The following is a 26767-nucleotide window of genomic DNA, read 5'->3' as shown; positions in this document are numbered from 1 at the left end:
GAGACAGATGTAACCATTTTGCTTTTGTACAGCTAGTTTAAAAAGCTCATATTCTGACCATAATAATGGTGCTCTGTCTGCAGTGGCTTGCTAATACAGGTATAGGATCCGTTATCCGGAAACCAGTTATCCAGAAAGCTCTGAATTTTAAAAAGTATTTACTTTTTTCTATAATAAAACAGAACCGTGTACATGATCCAAACTAAGATATAATTAATCCTTACTGGAGGCAAAACCAGTTTATTGGGTTTATATAATGTTTACATGATTTTCTAGTAGACTTTAGGTATGAAGATGCAAATTACAGAAAGATCCGTTATCCGGAAAACTCCAGGTCCTGAGCATTCTGGATAACAGGTCCTATATCTGTAATGGCAAATGAAATGCTGCAGGAAGCTCTTTATTGCTGTATGCAGAACTGGAGTACGATCTTGCATTAAATGAAATCATTGAGTGATGAGAAGGTTGGGCTGTATTAGCTACAAGCAATTGGGGATCATTTGTACAGAGATTCATTATAAAACAAAATTTTATGTACATTAACAATACAGTTCCCCCAGTGTTAAGCAACACTGGTACAATTTATTCTATCAAAATCAGCCGACAGTTGAGGAAACATTACTTACCTGGTAATGTAATAGCTTATCTACAACAGCTGTTCATATTACATTTGCAAGGTTACCAGTTTGAAGGTTATCAATTTTTAAAACATATTTTGTACCCTTTCCCCTCACACCACATTTATGTGCATAAAAACATTACTACAGCAGAAGACTGGCTGCTGACAGGGAAACTGTCACAAAACTGTAATATTGTATGGGCAATGTTAAACAATATTTTTCATTTTCCAAGATCAAAATGTAGCTTACTTTCTCCCGGTTTTGGGCAACCTCTCCTCCCACTTAAGTTTATATCCTGAACCATTGTCACTTCTAAATAACCAGGTATTCTTACCAGAATAAGGTTTATAGGATCCCATTATATGTAATACTCCAGACTGACAAATGGTAAACCTACATTTAACTTTTTATAGGTTTACAACTTCTGTGCAAATCTCATCAATTAACATTATGCATTTCAAATGAGATTTTCATCATCATTCCCATTAAAAAGGTAGCAGGGGCTTATGTACAATCATACACCATCTTTAACAAATCTTACATTTGAAATCTTTGGGGATTAGATTAAGTTTGAGGGTTTGAACCATGGATAGATTATATATATATATATATATATATATATATATATATATATATATATATATATATATATATATATATATATATATATATTCCTTGAAAACAGGGTCTCATTTCTCTTTAATGGGTTGATATGTTTAAATCAGTCCTCTACTTGACATTAAAAAATAAATTTTATATTTTTTAAGACCTGTGAGTGCGGATCTTGTGTGATGGATTGTGATGAAAAAAATTTGATACTGCACCCAGGCAAACTATCCTTATTTTTGAGAGTGCCGACCCTACGGTGGATTATATATATATAATACACAAAAGCCATGAATATCTTGTAAATTATATCCTTATAAACGGTGAGTTCTGATGTCATCAGTTATAAACGGTGAGTTCTGATGTCATTTTTGTCACATGACTCACTGAAATTTGTGTATTATAATAAATAAAGTACCCCCAGTTGCAAATATGAGGATATTAGAAGTTACCTTGGAGTTTCATGACCTGTATAAAAACACTCGGCCTTCGGCCTCGTGTTTTTATATGGTCATGAAACTCCTCGGTAACTTATAATATCCTTATATTTTACAAGAGGGGGTACTTTATTCACTATATATATATATATATATATATATATATATATATATATATATATATATATATATATATATATATATATATATATATATATATATATATATATATATATATATATATATATATATATATATATGTATATATGAGCATATCAGCCCATTAAAGAGAAATGAGACCCTGTTTTCAAGGAAAGCTTTAATTCCACTTATTTACCCTTATGTAAAAATAAAAGCATCAGTATATAACACTGTAGTGAACATTACTTTTTTGCATATTTACATCTAAAAATCTTTGTGGCAGCTGTCATACTTCGTGTTCGACATGAACAAAAGCACAATATGCTAATTTAAAACAAGCAGTATGATCACTTTTCTTAATTTTATGTAAATATGCAAGGCTATGTTCAGCAACTATGCCCTCATACTTTAGTAATTTAGGGAAAATAAGTGAAACATGCCCAGTTTATACTGTAAAAACAGGGTCAAACTTTTTGACATGTGTAATAGCCAAACTTTACATGTTGGAAAATAAGCCACAATTTACATGGTCTTTCACAGAAAGAAAATAAATGTGTTCTAAAAAGGTAAACAGTCATGTAAACAGTACAGAACAAAGTTAGCACTGCTTTAAGTATTTTAGAAAAATTGAGTCAAAATTGGGTTGGGAAAGTAGAAAAAAATCAATTCTACTTACAGGGTCATAAAATACAAAACATAGTAAGCGGAGCATAACTGCCACTGCTTTGTCAGCTCTCTAGTGTTTTACCATCACAGTTTAGGGACAAGAAAAATGTCACGTCTCCATGAAACTATTCAGAAAAGCAATGTAATAAAACAGTTAACAATGGAGTTTATCTAAAAACAAAACAAGCAATTGTGTTCTTTAAAACAAATGTATGAATACAATGCACATCTTAAAGAAAAAAAAAAAAAGCTGTGCAATTTATGTGGTATAAAATGTTTTTCTTTGTATTATTTGTAAAAATATTGCTCCTGCAAGACTTTCCCTGAGGTGTAAACACCAAATAACTTGAACAGTTTTACACATCAGCCCCATTTAACAGTTTATTCCAACACTACATCTATTGTAATCAGGATGGTGACATTTACAGACATTATATGAACATTTTTAACAAGAACAAACTACTATAAAAACAAGAAAGAACAATTGCTTGCCCATTATAAACTGTCAAAATGTATTTTATAACCAGTCAGGGTTGCAAAAGCTATTAATGTTTGAGTCACACAGGTTTCATTGAAATAAAACATTTAAGCAATGTAAAGTATAAAAGATCTACTGGTTACCATGTTTGCAGATTTGCTTTATTCACATCTATCTCTGCTCATAATATCCATGAATTCTGAGAAGGTGAATGATAAGAAGCAAAGAGACGGGCAAAGCTTTCTCCTCTGCATGATGAGAACTTCTGCTCTTTCAAGGCCTTCCTCTTCTTTCAGCTGTAATGTGTTAAAATTTCGTGATGTAGATTTCTGCTACAATACGCAACCAATAACTTAATATTTTACATCATTGTAACTACAATACTTGCCAGAACATTTCCACATACAAGGTTATGAAATGCTATGCAATTGACAAATTCATCTAAACACTATAAATATAGAACTATAAAAGAGCCCGTGTTATTCGGTTTAAACAGAAATTGGCTTGGTTTTATAAAATGCAATAGGTGTAACATATCTGGTGACCATTTTATAAGTGTGCCAGTAATCCGCATTTACAGACTTTGATAAGTAAAATGCATATTGCCTCACTGTTGGGACTTCCAAGATCCCTGGGTGAAAACTTTGCAGATTCAATGGGATCCTGAATACATACATTTTCTTTTTCATCATACTATGGCTGCCACATGAAAATTAAATATCTGTCAGAGTGTTTTAACTATGTTGTGGACTCAATTCCACCTTGATCTGTGATTTTATAATAATAGTATTCACACAGCTAAAAGCATAAATATTATCTGGGGTTCTGCCCAAGTATGAGCCAAAAAGGATTACCCAGGCTTAATTTCAAGGCATTTTTGGAGTAACAAACCTAATCAGTCCCAACTAAAATGGTTAGTCCTTGAAGTGGTGTGTAAACCCCAGAGAGGTGGGGATTTTAAGAAGTTGCTTTTGCAAAGGAAGGCAATGAGGATAAAGAAGCTGATCAGCTTGGTCCCAATGGGGTTAAATGAATACTTAAGTTTTGTACCTTTTTTGGATTTTGTGACTGATATTTTTCCCCTTCTTTACAGATCAAGTAAAACAGAACAAGTCCGCTGCCCTTTTCTGCTATGAGTGGTAAGATTAAGGTTAACATTTGTTATGGGCAGTTATAAATTGATATAAATTGATTTTATTTACGGATGCATAAATTGTTCTTGCTGATGGATTATCCTGCAATTGCCTTTTTTCTGGTATGTTTTTTTTAGCAGTACCTGGGAGAAACGGACTAAGGACTTAAACTATTAATTGTAATCTTGGAACTATGAAATGGGACTTATGAATTTGGAACCTGTGAACTTTATACTGTGATTACTATTTTACCTTCACGTATTTTGGTATGGTATGTGTTTCACCAGGGGATAGGCTAATTAAGTATACTCCCTTTAGCAGTGGTTCATTCTAATCATTACACATGGTGGGTGTGACTATGTCTATGTAAATGAAAGGTGGGATACTCTGTGGATAACACTTGAAAAAGGGCTTTGCCCAAAACATGTTGTGTTACATGTTTTGCAGTTAATCTGCTAGTGTCTGGCTCTACTACTTTCTACTTTGATGCTTCAGCCTTTTATGGACAAAGGCAGAGCCACAGGTGTGAATAAGGCATAATTGGAACCAGTGCTTTCTACAAAGACACAGGCTTAATTTATTGAAGGTTGTCTCCTGACTCTTCTCAATAATTTCACTCTGCGCAATGTAGAGCAGTTAAGCATCACAAGACACTCTCAGCTTCAGCAAATTAAGCTTTTGCCATTGTGCAAAAGAGTTTTACTGGCACAACAGGAAACGTATTAACACATATTGCATTTTTATTAAAACACTTTACAAATTTTAAAATGTATAACCAGGCATATTTTACATTTAACTGTGTACAGAAGAACTAACAAACCAATAATAAACAAACATTTCCCCAAAAGCATTTATTAAAAAAAATATTACACAACATATACAGTTTAATCCACAAATGTGCCCAACAATCCAGATTTTATATACAGTGCACACTTGCACAATAGAGGATAACAAAATGTTATCATCAGATGCAAATTTGAGATTTAACAAATATTTTACCAGAGTATATTAAAGTATATTTTATAGGAGACCCGTAACTGTATTAAACAGAAAAAAATTGCTCCTATTCCAAACTGCGATCCAAAATAACAGAAATTAATTGGATTGAATTTAACAACTTCCCAAATACACTGATCATTTCAGCTGTTTGGAAATGTGATTGAATAGACAGTGTGCCTGTTTATAAGGAGATTGTTTTGGATAACATTTCCTTTGACTGGGAAGATTTTATTTTTGCATTTACAAGTCTTTTAAATCTACATATATTTGCTACTGTCACAACGTTTGCTCTAAGATCCGCCTTCTTTTCCATTACCGTCTCTTTATATACAGTACAATGCTACCTACTTGGCAATTACACTATAACATAATATGCAGGACAGATTTAGTTTGCCATTAACAGTGGTAGTTAAATTGCAATGGAAATAAATTATACTAGTCTAGACTTTTTTTTTTTAGTCTAGACTTTTGAACATTTTGCCAAGAAAAATAGCTTGCAGCATATTTAAACATTTTACATGCATAAAATGTATCCAATGACAAAGTTTGCATTTTTATTTACAAGGTGCTGTTTGTGAGGCCAGATTCAAAACATTTAGGGGTTTATCAATCAAAATCTTAAATGTTCTCACGATTTTCTAAAAACCACTGAAAATCCACATTGACTTTTCCCCCCTATTTATCAATATATTTTCACAAAAATGTTTTGTGCTGGAAAAGACCTTAAAACCAATATATCTTTGGATTATTGAACAAAATCCAGTGCAGATCAGGATATCTTCCAATTGTAAGCAAGACATTGGTCACTGATTTCTACATGAACTTGGCAGGTCTGACATGGAGTACTTTTTTATTCTGGATTTTAATACCATCGGGGGTTTAATAGCCTAAATCAGGAGTGCCCATACTTTACTAATGCAAGGTCTACTTTGAGTGATCTTGTCCTATTATGATCTACATCCATAATATCACTGTTGCCATTCTGTTCCATGGAAACTATTACCCGTCACCAAAAAAAAAATAATTCAAAATCCTATTTTATCACATTAGTCAAACAAAATTTACTTTAATTACACCATATAAATTATTTGAATCTTGTTTCCTTCAGTCTGGGATTTCAAAATCATGGCAAGCAGGCAGAGGCCATTTTGTGGACACTGTTATTAAGACAAGCCTTGGATCATCTCAGAATCTTGTTTGTACACCAGAATGGGGGACCCGATGTCCATCCCTATGCCCTGGCTACACAATTAAAGAGAAAAGGGGAATACGTGGAAAGCAATGACATCTAGGAAATGCTGAATGGAAAGTGAAAGTAATTGTCTGCCCCGTCTCTATGCCCAGGGCATAGAGTGGCGGCAGACAATATTTGATTGACAGCTGAGATTTTTAAATGAGCTTACAACAGCTATGAATGCTTTAATAAAAAATAGAAATTGGATTTCATGTTTAATTTGAAAAGGACTTTTATTATACAGATTTTTGTGTTTGGGTAACAGGTCCACTTTAAATATTGATTGTTAAGAAAGTGTATATTGCTATATTTATATAAAAAAACTATTTATTCTATAACCTTAACATAATAAATATCTGAATGAAAAACATAAAAATAGGAGTAATTTAGTCAAGCCGTTTAATGACAGTGTCTTCAGATCTACTGATCACCAGCTAACGGTCTACTGGTAGATCCCGATCTACCTTTTGGGCACCCCTAGACTAAATAGCCATACAGGAATTATGTTGCTACTGCTCATTGACACATAGTTCCTCATCTTCCATTTACTATAACCTTTATCAAACAAGTAGATTTCTTCTTTCATTAATGCAGCTGTGTTTAGTCACTTAAAGTTAATTGCTGCTCTCACTCTGGAAGCATCAGACCTACCATATTAAAAGCAGAAACCTAATTTGATGCACACAGTGTGCCTGTTTATTATTTAATATATCCTAATTCCATTCACATGGTTTGTTGCCCCTCTTAACCCTTCCTTTGCTTCAGGAGTCAGTGCTCCCAATGTAAAAACTGTATTTGGCTCTCTTCTGTCCCTTTTTTCAAAGTATTTTTTTTAAAGGAAGACCATTTTAAATGTCTAACTTACTCTCCCAGACTACAATTTTAGTTACTGTTACTTATTCATATTCCAGTCTCCCATTCACATGCACTGCAGATACACTTACAGAAATTCCAAATCAGAGGGCTAATGAACAAAACATTAAATAATTAAAATAAATAAATAAATAAAAAACCATCTGCAATTAAAGTGAACAACCCCTGTAAGAGTTCCCACTGTGGGTCAGCATAGGTTTTGCTCCCCCCCCCCAACAGACGGCAGCAAATCCCACAGGACATTACTAGATGGGGGTATGTGTGTGAAATCCCATGAGACATTACTTAGTGTGTGGGTGTTTTTTACATACAAGGTATGTGACATCCACAGACAAATATATTGAAAGTGTAAAATTTGCCCTTATAAAACATGAATAATGATGTAGTAATTTACAAATCATGAGTAACAGCGTCATATGCATTTAAGAATAAAACCCCTATTTAAATTATAAAAAAGTCAAGTCCTATAACCTGTATGAAAGTTCTTCATGTACCGGGGGAACATCAAAAAAACACCTACAGTGAGTAGTTTTTTTTTTGTTTTTTTAAAGCACAAGCTCAATTTTTCCTTACAAATTATACACTTGTACATCTAAAAGTCATAGCATGTTTATTAAATTATTGTATAATCCAATAGCAATAAACAGATATTAATTAACTTCTAGCATTTCTTAAAAGCTGTGGTGAACAGCATTTAAACACTGAATATGTTCATTTATTGCATCTAAATTACTGCTAAACGGTGTTGTTGTTTTTTTATTTATTTATTTTTTTAATATACATTGAAATCAATATCCTCCCTACACTTATTAGGCACAAGGGAACATAAAACAGTACAGTGGAATAAAAACAAAGAACAATATTTGTTAGCAAATACTACTGGCTTTAAAGAGAAACTGTACAAAAGTGGTTTAATTAAAACAGTGTATTTAAAACCTACTAGTATTACATGATGTTTATTTAGTGGCTAATATAAAAGGAACAAAAGCAATTAGTAACAGAAAGACTTCAGAAAATAATTTTTTTTTTTTTTTTTTTTTTTTAATATTTTGGTTTAAAATGCAATGAAAGATTTTGGTTAATATCACTTCACAGACATTAAACTGGAATTGTCCACAAAACAGTTATCAAACAATAGTGGAGCCACAAAAAAAAGAAGGGATGCCCGCTATTTCAAAATGTATATATTTTATTTCCCCAATATCAAACTTTGGTGTTTAGGTTTACAAAATATTGTGTCATGGTAAGATAACATGCATTTATATATTTGCTTTTCTTAAGGAGTCTATTTATTAAACATTTAATTTCAATTTGCCAAAGGAAAACCAAAAGAAGGGAAATGAGTAAACAGACATCCAGAATGCTGTACAAGTTTTTTTTTTTTTTAAACAAAATAAATACAGCAACAAAACCAGAAAAAAACACTTCCAAAGATGCATGTTCAGAATACTTCCTCCCGTATACTAACAAGTACAAACCACTTCTGCAACACTCATTTCAAATGCAGGCTCAATTTCCATTTTTAGGCTGTGTATTAATACATAATGCCGATTATGGCATTACAGTTTCTGTGGCGTAACTTCTATGCTTCACTTAAGTATCCACACACAAAGATAAATGTGTGTGTATAAATATATATATAAAAATGTATCTTTCTGTAACAGCAGCTATATTTTTTATAATATTAAGTATTTTCTTAATACTTGAGTTTTCAATGAGCCTCATTAAGAGCTACATTTGGACACCACAGCCCTTCCCCAAAAATCTCAACTATAATTGCTCCCTTCCTGCCAACAGCCTCTTTATTTTGTATTAACTTGTCAGTGGTGCTGTCTTAACTTGTATCTACTAAAGGAATTGTGCTTTCTATTAAACTGAAAGGGATTCATCTGTGGGCAAAAGGGTTGTTCGGAACTACGGTCATCTCTGAAAAGGTCTTGCCAGTCAAAATGATCCTTGTGTCATTGGCCTATTAAGGGGCAGATTTACTTAGGGTCGAATATCGAGGGTTATTTAACCCTCGATATTCGACTGTCGAAGTTAAATCCTTCGACTTCGAATATCGAAGTCGAAGGATTTAGCGCTATTCGTTCGATCGAACGATTAAATCCTTCGAATCTTTCGATTCTAAGGATTTTAACCCATCGATCGAATGATTTTTAGTTCGAAATGTTCGATTCGAAGTCATAGTCGAAGGTCGAAGTAGCCCATTCGATGGTCAAAGTAGCCAAAAAAAACACATTCCAAATTCGAAGTTTTTTTCCTCTATTCCTTCACTCGAGCTAAGTAAAGTGTATACGAGAAAATCTGCTAAAAAATAACAGCAGAAACCTAAACCTGAACTGATTTAAAGCCAGTTTGCAACAATTTTACCCACACATACTCACAGATGCCATTGCATGCTACAACCAGTGGGAGAAAACCTATAAAACAGATGCTCAAAATTGCATAAATAATCACTAAAAAACAACAGCTTAAAGGGGATTCGGTCATGATTTTTATAATGTAGTTTTAATCTCTAAATTACACTGTTTAGACTGCAAATAATTCAGTATGATATAAAATGTAATTCCTGAATCAGCAAGTGTATTTTTTCTAGTTGTAGTATTGGTGTGTAGGCAGCCATCTCAAGTCATGTGCTTTTAGAAAGAGCCAGCACTAGAATGGAACTGCTTTCTGACAGGCTGTTGTTTCTTATACTCAATGTAACTGAATGTGTCGCAGTGGGACCTGGATTTTAGTGCTGTTCTTAGATCTAGCAGGGAGCTGTTATCTTGTGTTAGAGAGCTGCTATCTGGTTACCTTCCCATTGTTCTGTTAGGCTGCTGGGGCAGGGGTGATATCACTCCAACTTGCAGTACAGCAGTAATGAGTGACTGAAGTTTATTACAGCAAAAGTCACATGACTAGGGGCAGCTGGGAAACTGACAATTTGATTAAATATAAAAAAATCAGTTTTCTCTTTTGAGAAACAGATTTCAGTGTAGAATTCTGCTGGAGCAGCACTATTTACTGATGCGTTTTGAAAAAAAAACATGTTTTCCCATGACAGTATCCCTTAAATGCACAAAAATAAATCACGGGTTGAATGAACATTATCTAGTTAGTGTTTTTACATATTTAACAATTTTAACATATTGAATAAGCTTCCAATCGATACAGGTTTAGTGTTGCAATAAAACATGTATAACTTTATTAGCATTTAATTTGCATCTCAATTACATTTATATATGTAGAATGCAAACAAATGTGTGTGTTAATTATCCCTCTTGTGCAGGCTAACACATTAAGACCAGATTTATGCTGGCAAATTGTACAACCATAATGTATATATAACTTTCTGCCATTTGTTCCAGGGCATAACACTGACACTACTATTAGAATTTAGTGTATATTTGTAGAGACTCTCTAAACAGCAAACAAGATTCTAGCATTCCACTTTTTAGAGCACTACGTTTTCACAGAGGGAATTGTTTCAAAACCTACCTGAATTGCCATTTTGAAGAAAAAACTTCATTCTTGCCGATATGCTTCACTTCCACATCTGGTTTTTGTAATACTATATTCTTGACATTTTGGGCCAGATTTATCAAAGTGTGAGTTTAGAACTCATCACAGAAAAACTCACCCATGTTCTAATTCATTCCTATGGGATTTCTAAACAATACTTATCAAATGGTGAACGCCATTGATAAATACGATTCTAAAAATCCCATGGTAACATACTACTAGAAAGGTATAATATTATGAAAATGGTTGATTTACATGAAGCAGGGTTTTACATATGAGCTGTTTTTTATAGAGCCCTACATTGTTTGGGGGGGGTATAGTTTTGCTTTAAGGGGACGCCCCTTGTATTTTAAACTTAATTACAGGTATATTTTTTATATACGTTCTAATGCTATTTTGAGTACTGACAAATAAGGGACATAATAAAAGGATTCCAAACTTGTGTATTAACTACATTGTGTTGGTATTTGTGTGCCCAACAATGCACCACTGTTCTATTATTCAACTAAGGGCAGTGGCAGACAGGGAGATTTGTCGCCCACGACCATTTATGAGCTAGTGCGTGTGATAAACCTCCTGAAAATGCCGCTCCATTTGAAAAAATTGACCAACATTTCGCTTATTTGCATAAAGTAGAAGCAATTTCGGGCGATATGGTGGTCAAAGCACTAGCAATTTCAATTATTTCAAATTATTTCAATCATTTTAATCAATAGATATACATTGGACATCTACATTAATTTAGATTTAGTTAATGGAAGTCAGTTTTAAAACGGTAAACTAACCCTGCACTAAAATAACACAGATAAGTACCACATTTGTAACTAATACCCAGTATCCTAGGGACGGCACCAAGTTTTGTGCAACTTGCAGTGTTTTCAGAGCTACAGCAATCCAAAATACATTCAACTGCCAACAGAACATAGCCACATAAGCAGTGGCATAACTTTAGAGGAACAAGACCAAATGGCCCATGTTTGCTTTCACTATTCAAGGGTGTTGGGAATCATGGGTGACACACAATTACAAGTCCCCCACTGGGGCCAGGGGTGGCACTGCAATTAAAGTTTTTAATTATATGCTACTATTATATGCTTTAAAGGAACAGTAACACCAAAAACTGAAAGTGTTTAAAAGTAATGAAAATATCATGTAATGTTGCCCTGCACTGGTAAAACTGATCTGTTTGCTTCAAAAACACTACTATAGTTCATATAAACAAGCTGCTGAGTAGCAATGGTGGAAATTGAAAAACGGCTATATGGCACAGGATAAATAATGGATAACAGATAGCATTATGTTCTACAGAGCTTATCTGCTATCTGCTGTGTAACTTGAGCCTTTTCTCCTTTGAATGGCTGCCCCCATGGCAACACAGCTGCTTATTTATATAAACAATAGTAGTGTTTCTGAAGCAAACACAGCAGTTTTACCAGTGCAGGGCAACACTGCATTATATTTTTATTACTTTAAAACAATTTAATTTTTTGATGTTACTGGTCCTTTAAGCGTTCCCTTCTATATTAGCCCTGACTACATGTACCATTGTAGCAGTAGCAAGCTCTCTCACTGGATATTTTAATTGATACGTAAACCTTGAAAAAGCAAAGTAAAATTGCTTGTTATAGTCTTCTAAGCACATTTTTTGAGGGGGGGGTTGTTTCAGAGCTATTAAAAATGTATAAACTGCTAATACAATGAATTTTGTAACATCATCACCTCCTGACAGTTTTACGGACTTCACAGTTGAAAAGAATATATACAGATAACAGTTCTACATTTTTTCTGCTCAGGAAAGAAAGGAAAAAGTTTGTCTGAAAACAGTTTTGCTTTCCTAAAAGGAGTTATTCACTCAGATACTTATTTTAGTTCAGTTGTTTTCAGATAGTTCACTAGAAATAAATATTTTCATTACTTTATATTTTTTATTTGTGACCATTTTTTCTAATATTGAAGTTAAGAATTCATTATTCGCCTTTTTCTTATTTTTACCGGGGGGGTCTCGGACACTGGAAAATGTTCTATAGGATATATTAGTTGATACATTTCTTATCTTTGGCCCCACTGAGCAAAATCCCTGAGTTTCATTAACAGCGGCTGTTATAACCAATAAGATAGTTGCTAATATTCCACAGATGCTGCTGAGAAATGTATCAATTGATGTAGCAAATTGTAAGAGTTCACAATCTACATCTGGATTACTGAGCTGCCAGACAAACACCAGAGACTCGAACATTGAACAAACTTCAATTTTGGATAAATGGTAAAAAATGCAAAAGTGCTTAGGAGGTTTACATATCCATTAATGTATATTGCAAAGTCAGTTCGAATTTGCTTTTATTGTATACATTCTATATTTCAGTTTATGTTTGTGAGACGTATGGCATACATGATCACATTTGAGATATTTTAATGCACATTCATGCTTAATTAAATTTATTAGGCTGTAACGGGGCAAAATTTATGTTTTAATCCCCGAGAAATTATGTTGTTACATAAAATTTAAGTAAAACTGTTCCTCCACCACATTTTTACTGCTGGTCTACTGATTGCAGCATACTTTACATATTATGACGGGTGCTGCAATTTAGGAGGTGAACACTATAATACTTGTATTCATAAAGTGCAAAGAACCCTTCAATGTAAATTACACCTGTCATATGTAACTCTGGCTCCATGTTCTTTGTTCCTGAAAACAGAGCTGGAAGCTTTAAAGTTTATACAAAAACAAAGTATTTGTATGATCTCCAAGTATCACAGTCAAAAAGTACAATTTCCTAAAAACAGAAGGATAATTTAACTTGCGCCACAAATTTCTATTTACCATTTCTCATATACCCACCTGTTAGCGATGACGATACTCTCTCTCTCTGTCCCTCTCCCTGTCGCGATCCCGCTCTCTATCCCGGTGTCTCTCCCTCTCCCGACTTCTTTCCCGATAGTAGTCATCATGACGATCTCTACTACGGGATTTATGACGCCTGCTCTTTTCTCTTGACCTACTGTGGTCCCTTTCCCTTGAACGCTCACGTCTTCTAAAGGAAATCACTTGATTAATTCCACCTCAAAATCAATACACTAGCTACAACACAGAATGACTTTTACCCCTTTACATACAAAACACAAGTCAGCGTACACAAATGGGAAAAACAAGAAATAGTCTTCACTAAAGGGATGAGACTGCTAACACGTGAAAAGTCACAGAAGATCTTCAGATTAAGCAGACTTTGAGTTGTTATTGGCCATTAATTGCTTTCCTCCTCATGAATGAAATTGTCTCAAACAACCAACTTCTCACTAGATGAAGTTATTTTACAGTCATTTGTGGAGATTCAGCCATTGCTAAGCTCTCTTAGGCAGACAGACACTAGGAGAGAAGAAAACCTTTCTTAATGGCCAGTTAGGGTAAGCTGAAATATTTCTGCAATGTGAGAAAATATAGCATTTAAGGGTTTCAATTTAAAAATCCAAATCCTACAAAGGTTAATGTAGCGTTTTTTTTTTAATTTAATGTTGTTCTCACAATAAAAGACAAAATATTACACACAAAAAGAATTGCATAGCTTTTTTTTTTTTACATTATCTATACCAGCTTCTATATTAAACAGTGACAGTTAAATGAAAAGCAAACACTTTACCTGGATCCTGAACCATAAGACTTTGATTCAATTCCATGAAGGCAATCCTGCAAGGAACTAATCAGAACTTTGCAACGATCATCTGCTGAAACTTTAGACTGTTTTATCAAAGAAATTGCAGTGACCAAAGTTTCAATAGCACTTCCATAGTCACCTGAAAATAAATGTAAAGAATTACAAACAAGTATTATCAAGATAACATTTTTGTACATGTGTTAATACTTATATGTGTTTAAGCAAATGAGTTGCTGTTACAAATAAACCAACCAAAATAGAAAATGGTCCAAGCTCTTTACAAGTGCAGACCGAAGACTCATACAGATACTAATAGCTGCTTAGTATATAGAAATTGAAATGGTAGTAATGGGCAGTTTTGATTGTCTATATAGAATGTGTTTTGGGTGGTGATTATCATTTTGATATTTTATCATTATATCGTTTTCTGCAACAAGGATTTTTTTTGTTAATTTTCTCACTAGATTCCAGAATGTAAACTCTTTTTGTCAGAGACCCGTTAACTCTTATTTTTTTAAAAATGTAATCTGTATATTCTATGTAAACACGTTATACAGCGATGTGGAATATGTTGGTATTTCATAAAAACCTGTTAATAAAGGACCTCATGGTTTGATCAAAACAATAGGTCAACTCAGAGGAGTTCTTATAGATCTAGTTTCTACTTTAATTTCATCATATTTTGTAACAATCTCCAAATTTTGCAAAAACAAATACTTTGAAGTCTATTCCTTCAGCTATTGTCTTTCTTTGTTTCTTAACTCTCGATAGCTAAGTGTTAAAGGTACTTATCTTCCCAAACTTTATTATTACTTGGAGGGGCACCAATACTTAATTATGTTCAAAGAAGAAAATCAACTACTCCTGAATATTCAAATACTTGATTATAAAAGTGAGCAAGCTTGTGTTCATATAATTAAGCTAATTAAAATGACGAAAGAAAAATCGTATGTTCAGTAATCCTTCTACATTTATATTTAAAAAACAAAAACAAAACAATCAGACGCCAATTAAGCATAATCTGATGAAAACATTAACCAACCAGCACTGGCATCAGAGACTGCTCTTGAGATGGCACTGCTTGAAATTGCTCTGTTTCTGTTCATTATTTCTTCAAACTCTGCCTCACTTAAAGGCGTTCGGACAACGTCCATATCCCTGGAACATATAGAAAGTCTTAAATCACAATGTCAGCATTGAATTTGAAGGTCAATTCTGAGTACTATACGGTCTAACCTTCCTGGTGGGCCATAGTCTCCTCTTTCATACGGAGGCGGTCGACCATATGGATCGGATGGTGGAGGTCCCCGACTATCTGAAGAAGTCATACCAGCATTACCGGGTGGGGGAAAGAAGTTTGGATTCACATGTGGAGCTGGTGGTGGTCCACCTGGAGGTGGTCCTGGTAAGTGAGGAGGAGGGCCAAGTGCCATAGGAGGACCTGGAGGACGTGGAGGGAAAGCACCTGGAGGAGGGGGTGGGCCTTGTTGTGGTGGAGGTGGACCAGGTGGAGGACCATAACCAGGAGGAGGTGGACCAGGTGGGAGTGTGACTATGGACGGTTGACCATAAGGTTGTCCAGGAAACATAACAGGAGGAGGAGGGCGTTCACCACGATTTGGAGGTCCAGGCAAAGGAGGAGGAAGAGGTTGTCCAGGTGGAGGCGGGCCAGGGGGTCCTGGTGGACCTGGAGGGCACATAGGAGGTCTTGGTGGGGTCATTCCTGCTGAGAAACAGCAATTCAAAATATTAACTAATCTGAACTAGATATATCTAACATTTGCTTAAACTGCCCTAGATCAAATTAATAACTTAAAATGATCTCTATCCCATTACTGTTTTTTACAAGTAGAACCTGTGATTACATGAACATCAAAAAGTCACATTTGATAAGCAGTAAATAAATAAAACATGTTGGTACTATGTAAACGCCAGCTTATTTTCCTGCACGAACAAGTTTCTACCTGAAAAAGGTGGTGGAGGCCCTCCAGGTCCAGCAGGTCCAGGGAACCTGTCACCACCAGGACCTGAAGTTGGGAAGCGGCCCCTCCCTCTGCCACCCGGTGGAAATGGTAAACGAGCATTGATGCCAGGGGGACCGGCTTTTCCTTCTCCAGACATTTGGCCAGCCTGTGTAGCTGCAACAATGAAAATACAACAAAAAGTATCTACATCTCTACAAAACCTGCTCTGCTTTCTACATTTGCTTTACAAAAACTGGCTCAAGTCAGTCTAAAAATAGCAAGATGATGCTTGGAACAAAGCTGTACAAAACTAAACCCTAAATATGAATATGGCTGAAAAAGGCCATATTTAATATACTGAACTTATTGCACCAGCCTAAAAACTTGTAACAGGGGGTCACCATCTAGGAAAGTGTATATATTATTTATTATATATATATATATATATATATATATATATATATATATATATATATATATATATAACAAACAGAGGAAAGTTGTGCTCACCACTAGTTTTTAAAATCATTAGGCGGGGGTGCAATGAGGGTGTGACCACAAAATACATATAGACAAATACAAGATTCCTCTGCACTCAACCCATTATCAATATATTTAAGACAGAGACATTTTGTGCATACTGCTACTGAAAAATGCCTTACCCTTTAAACAAAACAGGGATTGTTTGTCCATATATTGCAATATATTTAAGCTGGCCAACTACGTCAAAGTCATCCCATATCTGGCCAGTCCTATGCTCAATTTTCATTTGATTCATTAAGAATTCTATGGTTTCATTATACATTTTATAAAAGGGACGAATGCGTTTTACCTGCAACTTACTAGCTGCTTTCAAAGTAAAACTCCCAAACTTGGCTGCCCTTTTATTAGACACCAGTGGGATCACCTGACTATAGTTGGAGGGGGTGGGAGCTACAACATGGAGCTGGTCACTGCTCTTGTAGAACTATAACAAACAGAGGAAAGTTGTGCTCACCACTAGTTTTTAAAAACATTAGGCGGGGGTCTAATTGCACCCCCGCCTAATGATTTTAAAAACTAGTGGTGAGCACAACTTTCCTCTGTTTGTTATAGTTCTACAAGAGCAGTGACCAGCTCCATGTTGTAGCTCCCACCCCCTCCAACTATAGTCAGGTGATCCCACTGGTGTCTAATAAAAGGGCAGCCAAGTTTGGGAGTTTTACTTTGAAAGCAGCTAGTAAGTTGCAGGTAAAACGCATTCGTCCCTTTTATAAAATGTATAATGAAACCATAGAATTCTTAATGAATCAAATGAAAATTGAGCATAGGACTGGCCAGATATGGGATGACTTTGACGTAGTTGGCCAGCTTAAATATATTGCAATATATGGACAAACAATCCCTGTTTTGTTTAAAGGGTAAGGCATTTTTCAGTAGCAGTATGCACAAAATGTCTCTGTCTTAAATATATTGATAATGGGTTGAGTGCAGAGGAATCTTGTATTTGTCTATATATATATATATATATATATATATATATATATATATATATATATATATATATATATTGAAAAGCACAAAATAATTATTTGGTACCATTTCAATTTAAAGTGAAGTACACCAATAAATGAACTTTTAGTATGCTGTTGCTGAAAGCCAACTTAGCGATTTTGCAGTTCTTAATTTTTGTGGTTTAATTCATATGTTTCTACTAGGGATGCACCGAATCCAGGATTTAGTTCAGGATTCGGCCAGGGACAAAACTCGCATTACGCTACAAAACACATCATATTTACATAATCGTGTCGGGGTGGGTTTCCTCCCACATGCCAATAACATAGAGGCAGGTTGCCCTACTCTTATAAAACTGGTGTATTTGCTTCAGAAACACTACTACAGTTTATGTAAATAAGCCACTGTGTAGTAATGGAGGAAACGGAAATAGGACTAAATGATGCAAGTTAAAGGAGACCTGTCACCCTAAAAAAAATAATTCCAAATCATATTTTAAGATATTAGTCAAGCAAAATAAACTTCACTTACACTATATATATTATATAATTCTTGTTCACAATTACATCAAGTTGACAGGAGCCATTTTGTTGACAGTGTTATTAAAGTGATACGGACACAAACTTTTCTTTTCAAAATATGAATCTACATTAAAAGTCTAATGCTAACGGACTACTGCTACAAAAATATGGCAGCCCCCTCATAGTGAAACATGGGTGTAAGAAAATTCATGTAAAAGCATCAGGCAAATACTTATGGAAAAATGATAAATAGCATTCAAAGACAATGTTATGATAGATAATAAAAAGGTTATGTTCCGATGTCAGTATCTCTTTAAGGCAAGTTTTGTCGTCATGCCAAAGTCTTATTTATGTGCCAGAATGGGGCACCTGATGCCTATGTCCATGCACTGGCAACACAAATAGATGATGAAGAGGGAGGGGGGGAATGTGGGGAGGGCAGTGACAACTAGAAGGGCTGAATGGAAAGTGAAGTAATTGCCTGTCCTGCCTCTGCGCCCAAGGCAATATATGATTGACAGTTGAGAGTTTTAAGAGTTTATAACAGGTATGGATGTTTATTAAAAAAAAAACAAAAAAACAGAATTTGGGCTTCATGTTTAATTTGAAAAAGACATTTGTTATACAACTTTTTATGATTGGGTGACAGGTCCCCTTTAAATAGCAAATAACAGATCAGTTCTGTAGAACACCATACTATTCTACACAGTTTACTAGCTATATTGCTCTGTAACCCAAGCCTTTTCTCCTTTTGTCACCCCCGCAGCTGCCCAGAACATTATTTATATACTACTATAAAACTATCGTACATTATATTTGAATTACTTTAAAACAATTTCATTTTTTGGCATTGCTGTTCCTTTAATACCATAAGCTGAACCAGGGCAGGGGCTAATGCAAATGATATATTATTTCTGTAAAGTGCTGTGAATATTTAAATGCTATATAAATAAAGAATAATACATTTAAAAACTAACATAATACTTACTTTTCCTTGACTGCATTTCAAACTGACTAAGGAATTGCTTGTTGCAAGGTGTAACTATTGGCTTCTGGCCATGCATCTCTCTTTTTGGCAAAAGATCCATAAGCTTTTTTGATGAGGATTCTGAACTAACACATATTAGAGCGAACCTTTAAGACAAAAAGGATGCATTAAAATAAAATTATGAAATTAAAAAATGAATAAATGTCATATAATGCAAGCAAACTAAACAAAAGCAGCAGAAGGGTTACGAGAATTTAGGGAATGGATATCTAGTCAATATAGCTTGCCGTTTTGAAACAGGGTAAGTTGAAATACTAAACAACTGAGATGTCACAAATACATATAAGCAAGCAATATATACTGCACACTCACAAAGGATTAAAGCTATAGTGAAACAGTAAAGCAAATTATGTCAATTTCAAATAATTGAATGCCATATACAATTACAATAATATATTAGAGTCCTCTAACTGGAAAGGATAACAGCACATAGTAATCAAACCTATCCCACCCATGGGCGGGGTAATAAATGCTCAAAATCTCTCCATATCAAGTGGCAGGAGCTTATAGCTGAACGTTTAGTGAGAACATGATAAGAGACAGTTGCTCTGTCAGTATACCCAGTTCTTAGTTCTAGACTAAAGTCCATAACATAGCTTTGCATCCAACAAGAATTTAAATTCTACTACATTAGTCCATGCCACATTTGGCAGATGAATTACTAGATCAACTTCTAAACCGTTAAATTAAAAAAAAATCCTCAATTTTTAGTTTTCTTGTCTCTAATTTATGCATCTACTAGGTCACGGCCTCTTCAGCTTAAAAAAAGCTATATTGATTTTATAATAAACGCTTTTATGTTTTTCAGTATCTGAAATACTGTTGAGGGAAAACTTTTCATGTTTTTTTTTCCCAAAACACATCAATTCTGCTCCAGGAGAATTCTGCACAAATCTGGTTTTTAAAAGCAGATTCTTTTATATTTAATTTTGAAATTTGGCATGGGGCTAGACATATTGTCAGTTTCCCATGTCCCTCAGGTCATGTGAATTGTGCTCTGATAAACTTCAGCCACTCTTTACTGCTATACTGCAAGTTGGAATGATATCACCCCCTACTCCCCCCCTCCCAGCAGCCCATCAGCAGCCTACCAACAGAACAATGGATAGCTAACCAGATAGCAGCTACCGGACACCTCTGCTGAAGGATTTGTTTGATTTTACCTGCTTGGATGCCATTCTCACGTCTACTACTAGGAGCAGCGGCTAGAGGGCAAACCTAAGTCGTGGTTAATACAATGGAAGGGAAGAATCAATAGCTGTCCCAACGCAGTTCCAGAGGGAAGTGCTGGCTCCTTTTTAAAAGCTCAGAATCAGGTACAATGCACTGACATGGCTGCCTCCACACCAATATTAAAGCTAAACAAATACATTTGTTCGTTCAAAATTATATTTTTAATTGGTAGAGTGAATTTTAAATGTAAACCATATAATTTAGAAATTAAAGTACACCATAAAAATCATGACAGATTCCCTTTAAATTACTTTTATATTACGGTATATTGCTATGAATTACATTTCAACCCTACTAACCTCTACTTCCTTTTATGAAAACAAAGCTTTTTCGATGATAGCACTGAACTATGTGTAAAGTAAAATGCACTAGACAGAAATCCTCTTGGGAAACACTAGACTGGTGATTCAAAACTGAATGTTAAGGAATGCTACATGTGACACTAATTTTAATAACTAAATCCATTGTATTGCAGAGTTTATTGTTACTGTTCCTTTAACAGGCTGATCCAGTACCTGTTTCTAATCACACGTTGGGGGTGCAATAGCCAGTGGATAGGCTTTTTCCTATTGATGTGTAAAAACCAGCAGAGAAAATAGCCAGAATGACACTGGCCTCAACACAGTTACCAGTGCAGGTAACAGAACATGTATATTTGTATATGTATTTACATGTATTAAATGGACCCACACTCCTTATTTACAGTGAAGAAAATTGATGTGCTTTATTCACATATGTATTTATTAAAATGCATCCAAAAATGTTTTACTCTTTAAAATCCTAAAGCCTGCACTTAGACAATAAACTGATATTAACTGTAACATGTTTACATTAAAGTGTTCACCTTTGTCAAAACTGAACATGCAAACAATTCTATTTTCTAACTAAAACAATTAACAGAATATCTAGAAACACATCCAAACTTACCCCTTTGACTGGCCATTGGCACGATTTTCAAAAAATTTTATTTCCAAAATATCATTAACACCCAAAGAATGCACAGCATCTGTCAAGTCTTCATCAGTTGTCCACTGCACAAAGAAAGGTAAATAATGAGAAATATTCAACATACAGAAAAATAAACTATTCTATGCAAACATTTGAAGCAATACAAAATTCTGGAATAAGCTACCATGCGCTGAAATAAATGTGAAAACACACACGCATATATTTATATATTTAAATGTAACTGATTTCTCACATTTGCAAAGATACAAAAGAAATGATGCAAATATTACTGGTTTGCTAAAATACACAGGCAGGTTTTGCTCCACTTATGTGAATAAAAGTATGTTAATCTAGTATATTCAGGAAAATGGAAAATCTGATTCTGCAAAGGCATAAAACACGTTTATTTATTTCAAAAAGGAAACCATTGAAGAAACAGAGCCCTTAGGCTACAAAAATGCATTTTTTCAGCAGAGACCTGCCTGTCACAGTTGTCAGTTATAGACATACAGGGCCATTGTTTTCAGCAAAACTAGCCAGTTGCTTTACGCCCAAGAGCTAATATGCCTGATAACATAAAATTATAGCCTTGAATAGAAGAATTGCTGCACTCCAGATCTCAAAAATAAAATTCTGCACAGCTCTCCAAATTCATTTTACATATGGGCACATGTCCCACCGTGCTCACCTTTAACTGTCCTATTTCAGCTAAACTATGTAAAATAGTGGCATTTCAACTTATTCTGCCAAAGGTTTTCTTTATTTTCAGTATTACAATCTTGGAAGGTAAATATGGTAGGATATGCACCAATATGCGAAAGGAATGCAGTGTGGGGTAGGAAGAAGTGTTGAACTAGCATACAGATGCTCTTCATGTCACCTGTAGTCACATGCAGTCAATATATTTTGCTATGAGCTTTTTACAGAGAAATAAAACTGATCACGAAGAGCACAATAGTTATAGTATTTGCTACACATTGCATTTTACCATAGAAAGTATACTAATGCACAAAAGGAACAGCAAAGTATTGTGCCTTTAGTGTTCTCCCCAGGTGGTTTTGGACGGATGCATTGCCAAGCTGATTTCCCCTACTGCCCGGCTTCTCCCTATCCCCACGTTGCACTCATACTTGTACTTTGTTTATTGAAGCCAATAGGACTGTGTGCTGTGTTTTGAGATGCACAGTCCTATTGGCATGTATAAAAAAAAAAATATTTTAGCATAGGATGGGTTTGGTGGCATATTTTTTTCCCTTTCCCCAGGACCAATTCCCACCTGGCATTTTTTTCTGGAAGAACACTAGCCTTTACTTACCCATGTTAGATTTCCAATGTACAGTGCTATTCTTTTTCCAGTATAGGTATACACAATATTAGGAACGGATCCTTTCACTACATCATCTCCAACAGAGGCTGCTAGATTATCCATGTAGTCTCTGTCCTCTGGAGCATCTCCATTGTTTGCAGATGGTGAGAGAACATCTTCATAAAGTTCAATCTGATCATGTGCACCATATTCTGCCTCCTTTAACAGAAACAAAAGTACATATGTACACATCTTCAAGCAGCGGTCTGTTCCTTAGGTTGGACTGCAGTACAGATTTTAACACAATGATGCAGAGTGCGGTTCATTAAACATGCCCTTTGTTAAAGGACACATTAACAGTTCTTCTAGTGTGGCAAATCAAATTTAAATTTCCCTGAGGGAAATAAACAGACAATAAGTATATCAACTTATGCCCTGTAAAGAAATTGTTTGAGTGTTCCTCAAACGACACCATATGAGACATATAGTATAAATAGAAATCTGAACTAATATTGTAGGCAATATTGAATAATATATAGTGCTGATTTCACTTTGGACTAAAAATTCACCTCTGTCCATGTTTCAAATGAAGAGCGGGTGTGCCCTAATGGTCCCTGCCACAAGCACAGTATGAGGGGATATAGACAATCACAGCCCAGCAATCCTACAAGCAGAGATAGGCTTCAGTTCCTATCAGGTCAGACCAGCTTCCAATTGGTTCCTATCCTAAAGTGCAGTGTGCAGCTGGAAAAGGAGGCAGCGTGAATTGGAACAGATGGGTGGGATTAGAAGGAATTTTTTTTGCAGACATTTTTTTTTTTTTTCAGTTAAGTAACCAAAAACAGCACTTTAAGCATATTCCTTCCATAATAAAAGAGTATAATGCACTGGCACATTGTTTTTTTTACATAATATGTCTCCTTTAAAGCTATGTATATAAAGTGGTAACAAACATTTAAACAGACTACATTTTAAATGAGACTTTTCTTTCTATTGACATTTGGTGAATAAGCAAATATGCAAGACATCAGAGTCTTGCAGTTACAAGTAGGGCTGTTTGTCTACACTAAGTTATGGCATAGACAGGAAAAGCACACAATTTCTTATGATCTTTAAAGGAGAAGGAAAGGTTAAAACTAAGTAAGCCTTATCAGAAAGGTCCATCTAAATATACCACTAAACCCCCAAAGTAATGTTGCTCTGAGTCCCCTGTCAAAAGAAATACTGCATTTCTTTCCTTCTATTGTGTACACACGGGCTTCTGTATCAGACTTCCTGCCTTCAGCTTAAACCTCATTGCCCTGGGCAAGAGCATGCTCAGTTTGCTTCTCTTCCCCCACCCCTCCCTTCTCTACTGTAATCTGAGCCCAGAGCAGGGAGAGACTCAGGCAGGAAGTGATGTCACACCATGTTAATACTGCAGAGTAATACTGCAGCTCCTATTCTAAACAAACAGAGTTTCTAGAGCTTTTTACTCAGGTATGGTAAAACATTCTACAGAATAAATATAGCATTCTAGCTTACACTATTGCAGCTAATCTATTGGCAATAAAAGGCCTCCGTAGCTTTCCTTCTCCTTTAAAGGAAAACTCTTGCCTTGAGCCACCATTTCGTGATGGTCTGTGAGCTGTCTCAGAGATCACCTGACCAGAAATACTTGAACTCTAACTGTAACAGGAAGAAGTGTCGAAGCAAAAGACACAACTCTGTCTGTTAATTGGCTCATGTGACCTAACATGTATGGTTTGTTGGTATGTTTGTGAGCACAGTGAATCCTACGATCCCAGGGGGCGGCCCTTATTTTTTAAAATGGCAATTTACTAGTTATGATTACCCAATGGCACATACTACTAGAAAAGTATATTATTATGAAAATGGTTTATTTACATGAAGCAGGATTTTACATATGAGCTGTTTTATGCAATATCTTTTTATAGAGACCTACATTGTTTGGGGGGTATAGTTTTCCTTTAAAGTTTACATTTTCTATAGAGAACAGCACAGAAAAACACACGCAGGTGCATTTTACATATTGTCCTATACTATTTATTGGCCCTATTTACCTGTATCCCAAAAATAGTTAGTGGTAGGGAAGATGCTCTATTAGACTATGTAAGATGTAGTACAAGAAGCTTACATGTTATATAACCCTTAAGACCAATAGTCGCAACAACTGTGGGGTTGGATAAAGCAGATATCAGAGCTGTCAACTTCCAATGTTCATTTTTTAGGGCCCTGGAAAATTTCCTTGTTCCCGGCAGCGACGTAGGAAGAAGTGACGTCACATCTCGACCTACCCTGAAGCCAAAGATTCTGTCTAGCACATCGCTCCCATTGACGTCACATCGGATTTTCACTGCAAATCTTCATAAATCGGGGAATGCTTAAGAGCAACGGAAGAGCGGGGGAAGGAGCCCAAAATCTGGTAATTCCAAGAAAAATAGGGGGAGAGGGGTTGACAGCTCTGAGATGTTGGGGAAAGACCTGAAGATTGTAAGCTCAACAGGACAGGGACCTCCATCCTCTTGCCTCTGACACTAAGCTCACTATATTGTAACTTTACTTTGTATTTATTTGCACTTATTATTGTTCTTTGTATTTACTATAGTAATGACCAGTGTTTGTTCTATTAATTGACTGTTTTGCTGTACGGTACTGCATGCATTAAAAGAACAGTAACACCAAAAAGTGTTTTAAAGTAATGAAAATATAATGTATCGTTGCACTGCACTAGTACAGCTGGTGGGGTTGTTTCAGTAACACTACTACAGTTTATATAAACAAGCTGTGGTGTGGACATGGGGGCAGCCATGCTGAAAGCTGAAAAAAGGCACAGGAGACACAGCTGATAACAGATAAGCTCTGTAGTATACAATGGGATTGTTCAAACTGTATCTGTTATCTACTGTGTATCCTGTGGTTGAAACGCTGTCCCCTGCACTAGGCAGAAGTTGCATGGAATTGAAGGCCTACACAAAGCAAGAGTAGAAAGCTTGTTGACTGCCTTTGTTTTGCGCTTCCCTTTACGAAGTCTGCGAATCCCAAGGTTAAAAATAACTGCTTGCAGGTTACAGCCAATGCACATAGGTCCACAAATAACAACAAGAGCTTACAGGCCCTTAATTTCTCTGCAACAACTCGGAATGCGGCCTAAGCACACACAAACGACTCGCACTTGTTTAAGAATCACTTGCTGCAGACGTATTTCAAACCCGCGATACCTGGTTAAACTCCTCGCCCACATCTGCGTAGATATCGATATGATCCACTCCGTCCGCCATCTTCCGCATCGAGCGGCAGCGCTACCCAGTCACGGAGGCGGCGCGAGCTCAGAGGAGCGTGAAAGGGGAAGAGGCGGGATTGGTACGTCACTTCCTGTACTCGATACGAAGTGCGCTTTTTTTCACTTAGTATAATTTTTATCGTACAAACGCTGAACGTAAACAATGTACAATATCCCTAAACTTTGTTTGCTCAAATCAAATCCAGTAGTTGGAAACACATATTCTTGTCAGAACACCACGTGACGTATTTATTTAGAATTTCAATACAAATAAACAATTTACAAATAGTGCGAGGGAACCTTAAAGGGACTGTTCACCTTCCAAAACTTTTTTTCAATTCAGTTGTTTTCACATTGTTCCCCAGAAATAAAGACTTTTTTCAATTACCCTCCATTATTTATTTTTTTACTGTTTTTCCAAAATCTAAGTTTAAAGTTGAATGTTCGTGTCTCTGGTGTTCCAGTCTGGCAGCTCAGTAATTCAGGAGCAGACTCTGAACTGTTACAATTTTGCAACATTGAGTTGATACATTTCTCAGCAGCATCTCTGGAGTATTAGCAACAATTGTATCAATTCTAACAGCTGGCTGTAATGAAACCCAAAGATTCTGCTCAGCAGG

The 26767-nt window shown here is 35.4% G+C and overlaps 1 protein-coding gene across 12 annotated transcripts; it reads right to left on the bottom strand.

Moving 5' to 3' along the window:
• Positions 1-1509: 1509 nt before the first annotated feature.
• On the bottom strand, positions 1510-26250 carry cpsf6.S (cleavage and polyadenylation specific factor 6 S homeolog). 12 transcript variants are annotated; one of them, NM_001093276.1, is given in 11 exon segments: positions 1510-1821; positions 1882-3244; positions 13540-13732; positions 14336-14489; positions 15393-15508; positions 15587-16076; positions 16315-16491; positions 19318-19463; positions 21538-21641; positions 22874-23083; positions 26086-26216. In NM_001093276.1, coding segments are annotated over 9 exon segments (1647 nt in total). In that variant the 5' UTR covers positions 26146-26216; the 3' UTR covers positions 1510-1821; positions 1882-3244; positions 13540-13542.
• Between the last annotated feature and the right edge of the window lie 517 nt (positions 26251-26767).

Source organism: Xenopus laevis, chromosome 3S (assembly GCF_017654675.1).
Source record: "Xenopus laevis strain J_2021 chromosome 3S, Xenopus_laevis_v10.1, whole genome shotgun sequence".
Taxonomy (NCBI): Eukaryota; Metazoa; Chordata; class Amphibia; order Anura; family Pipidae; genus Xenopus; species Xenopus laevis.
This window is presented reverse-complemented; position numbering and strand designations above follow the sequence as displayed.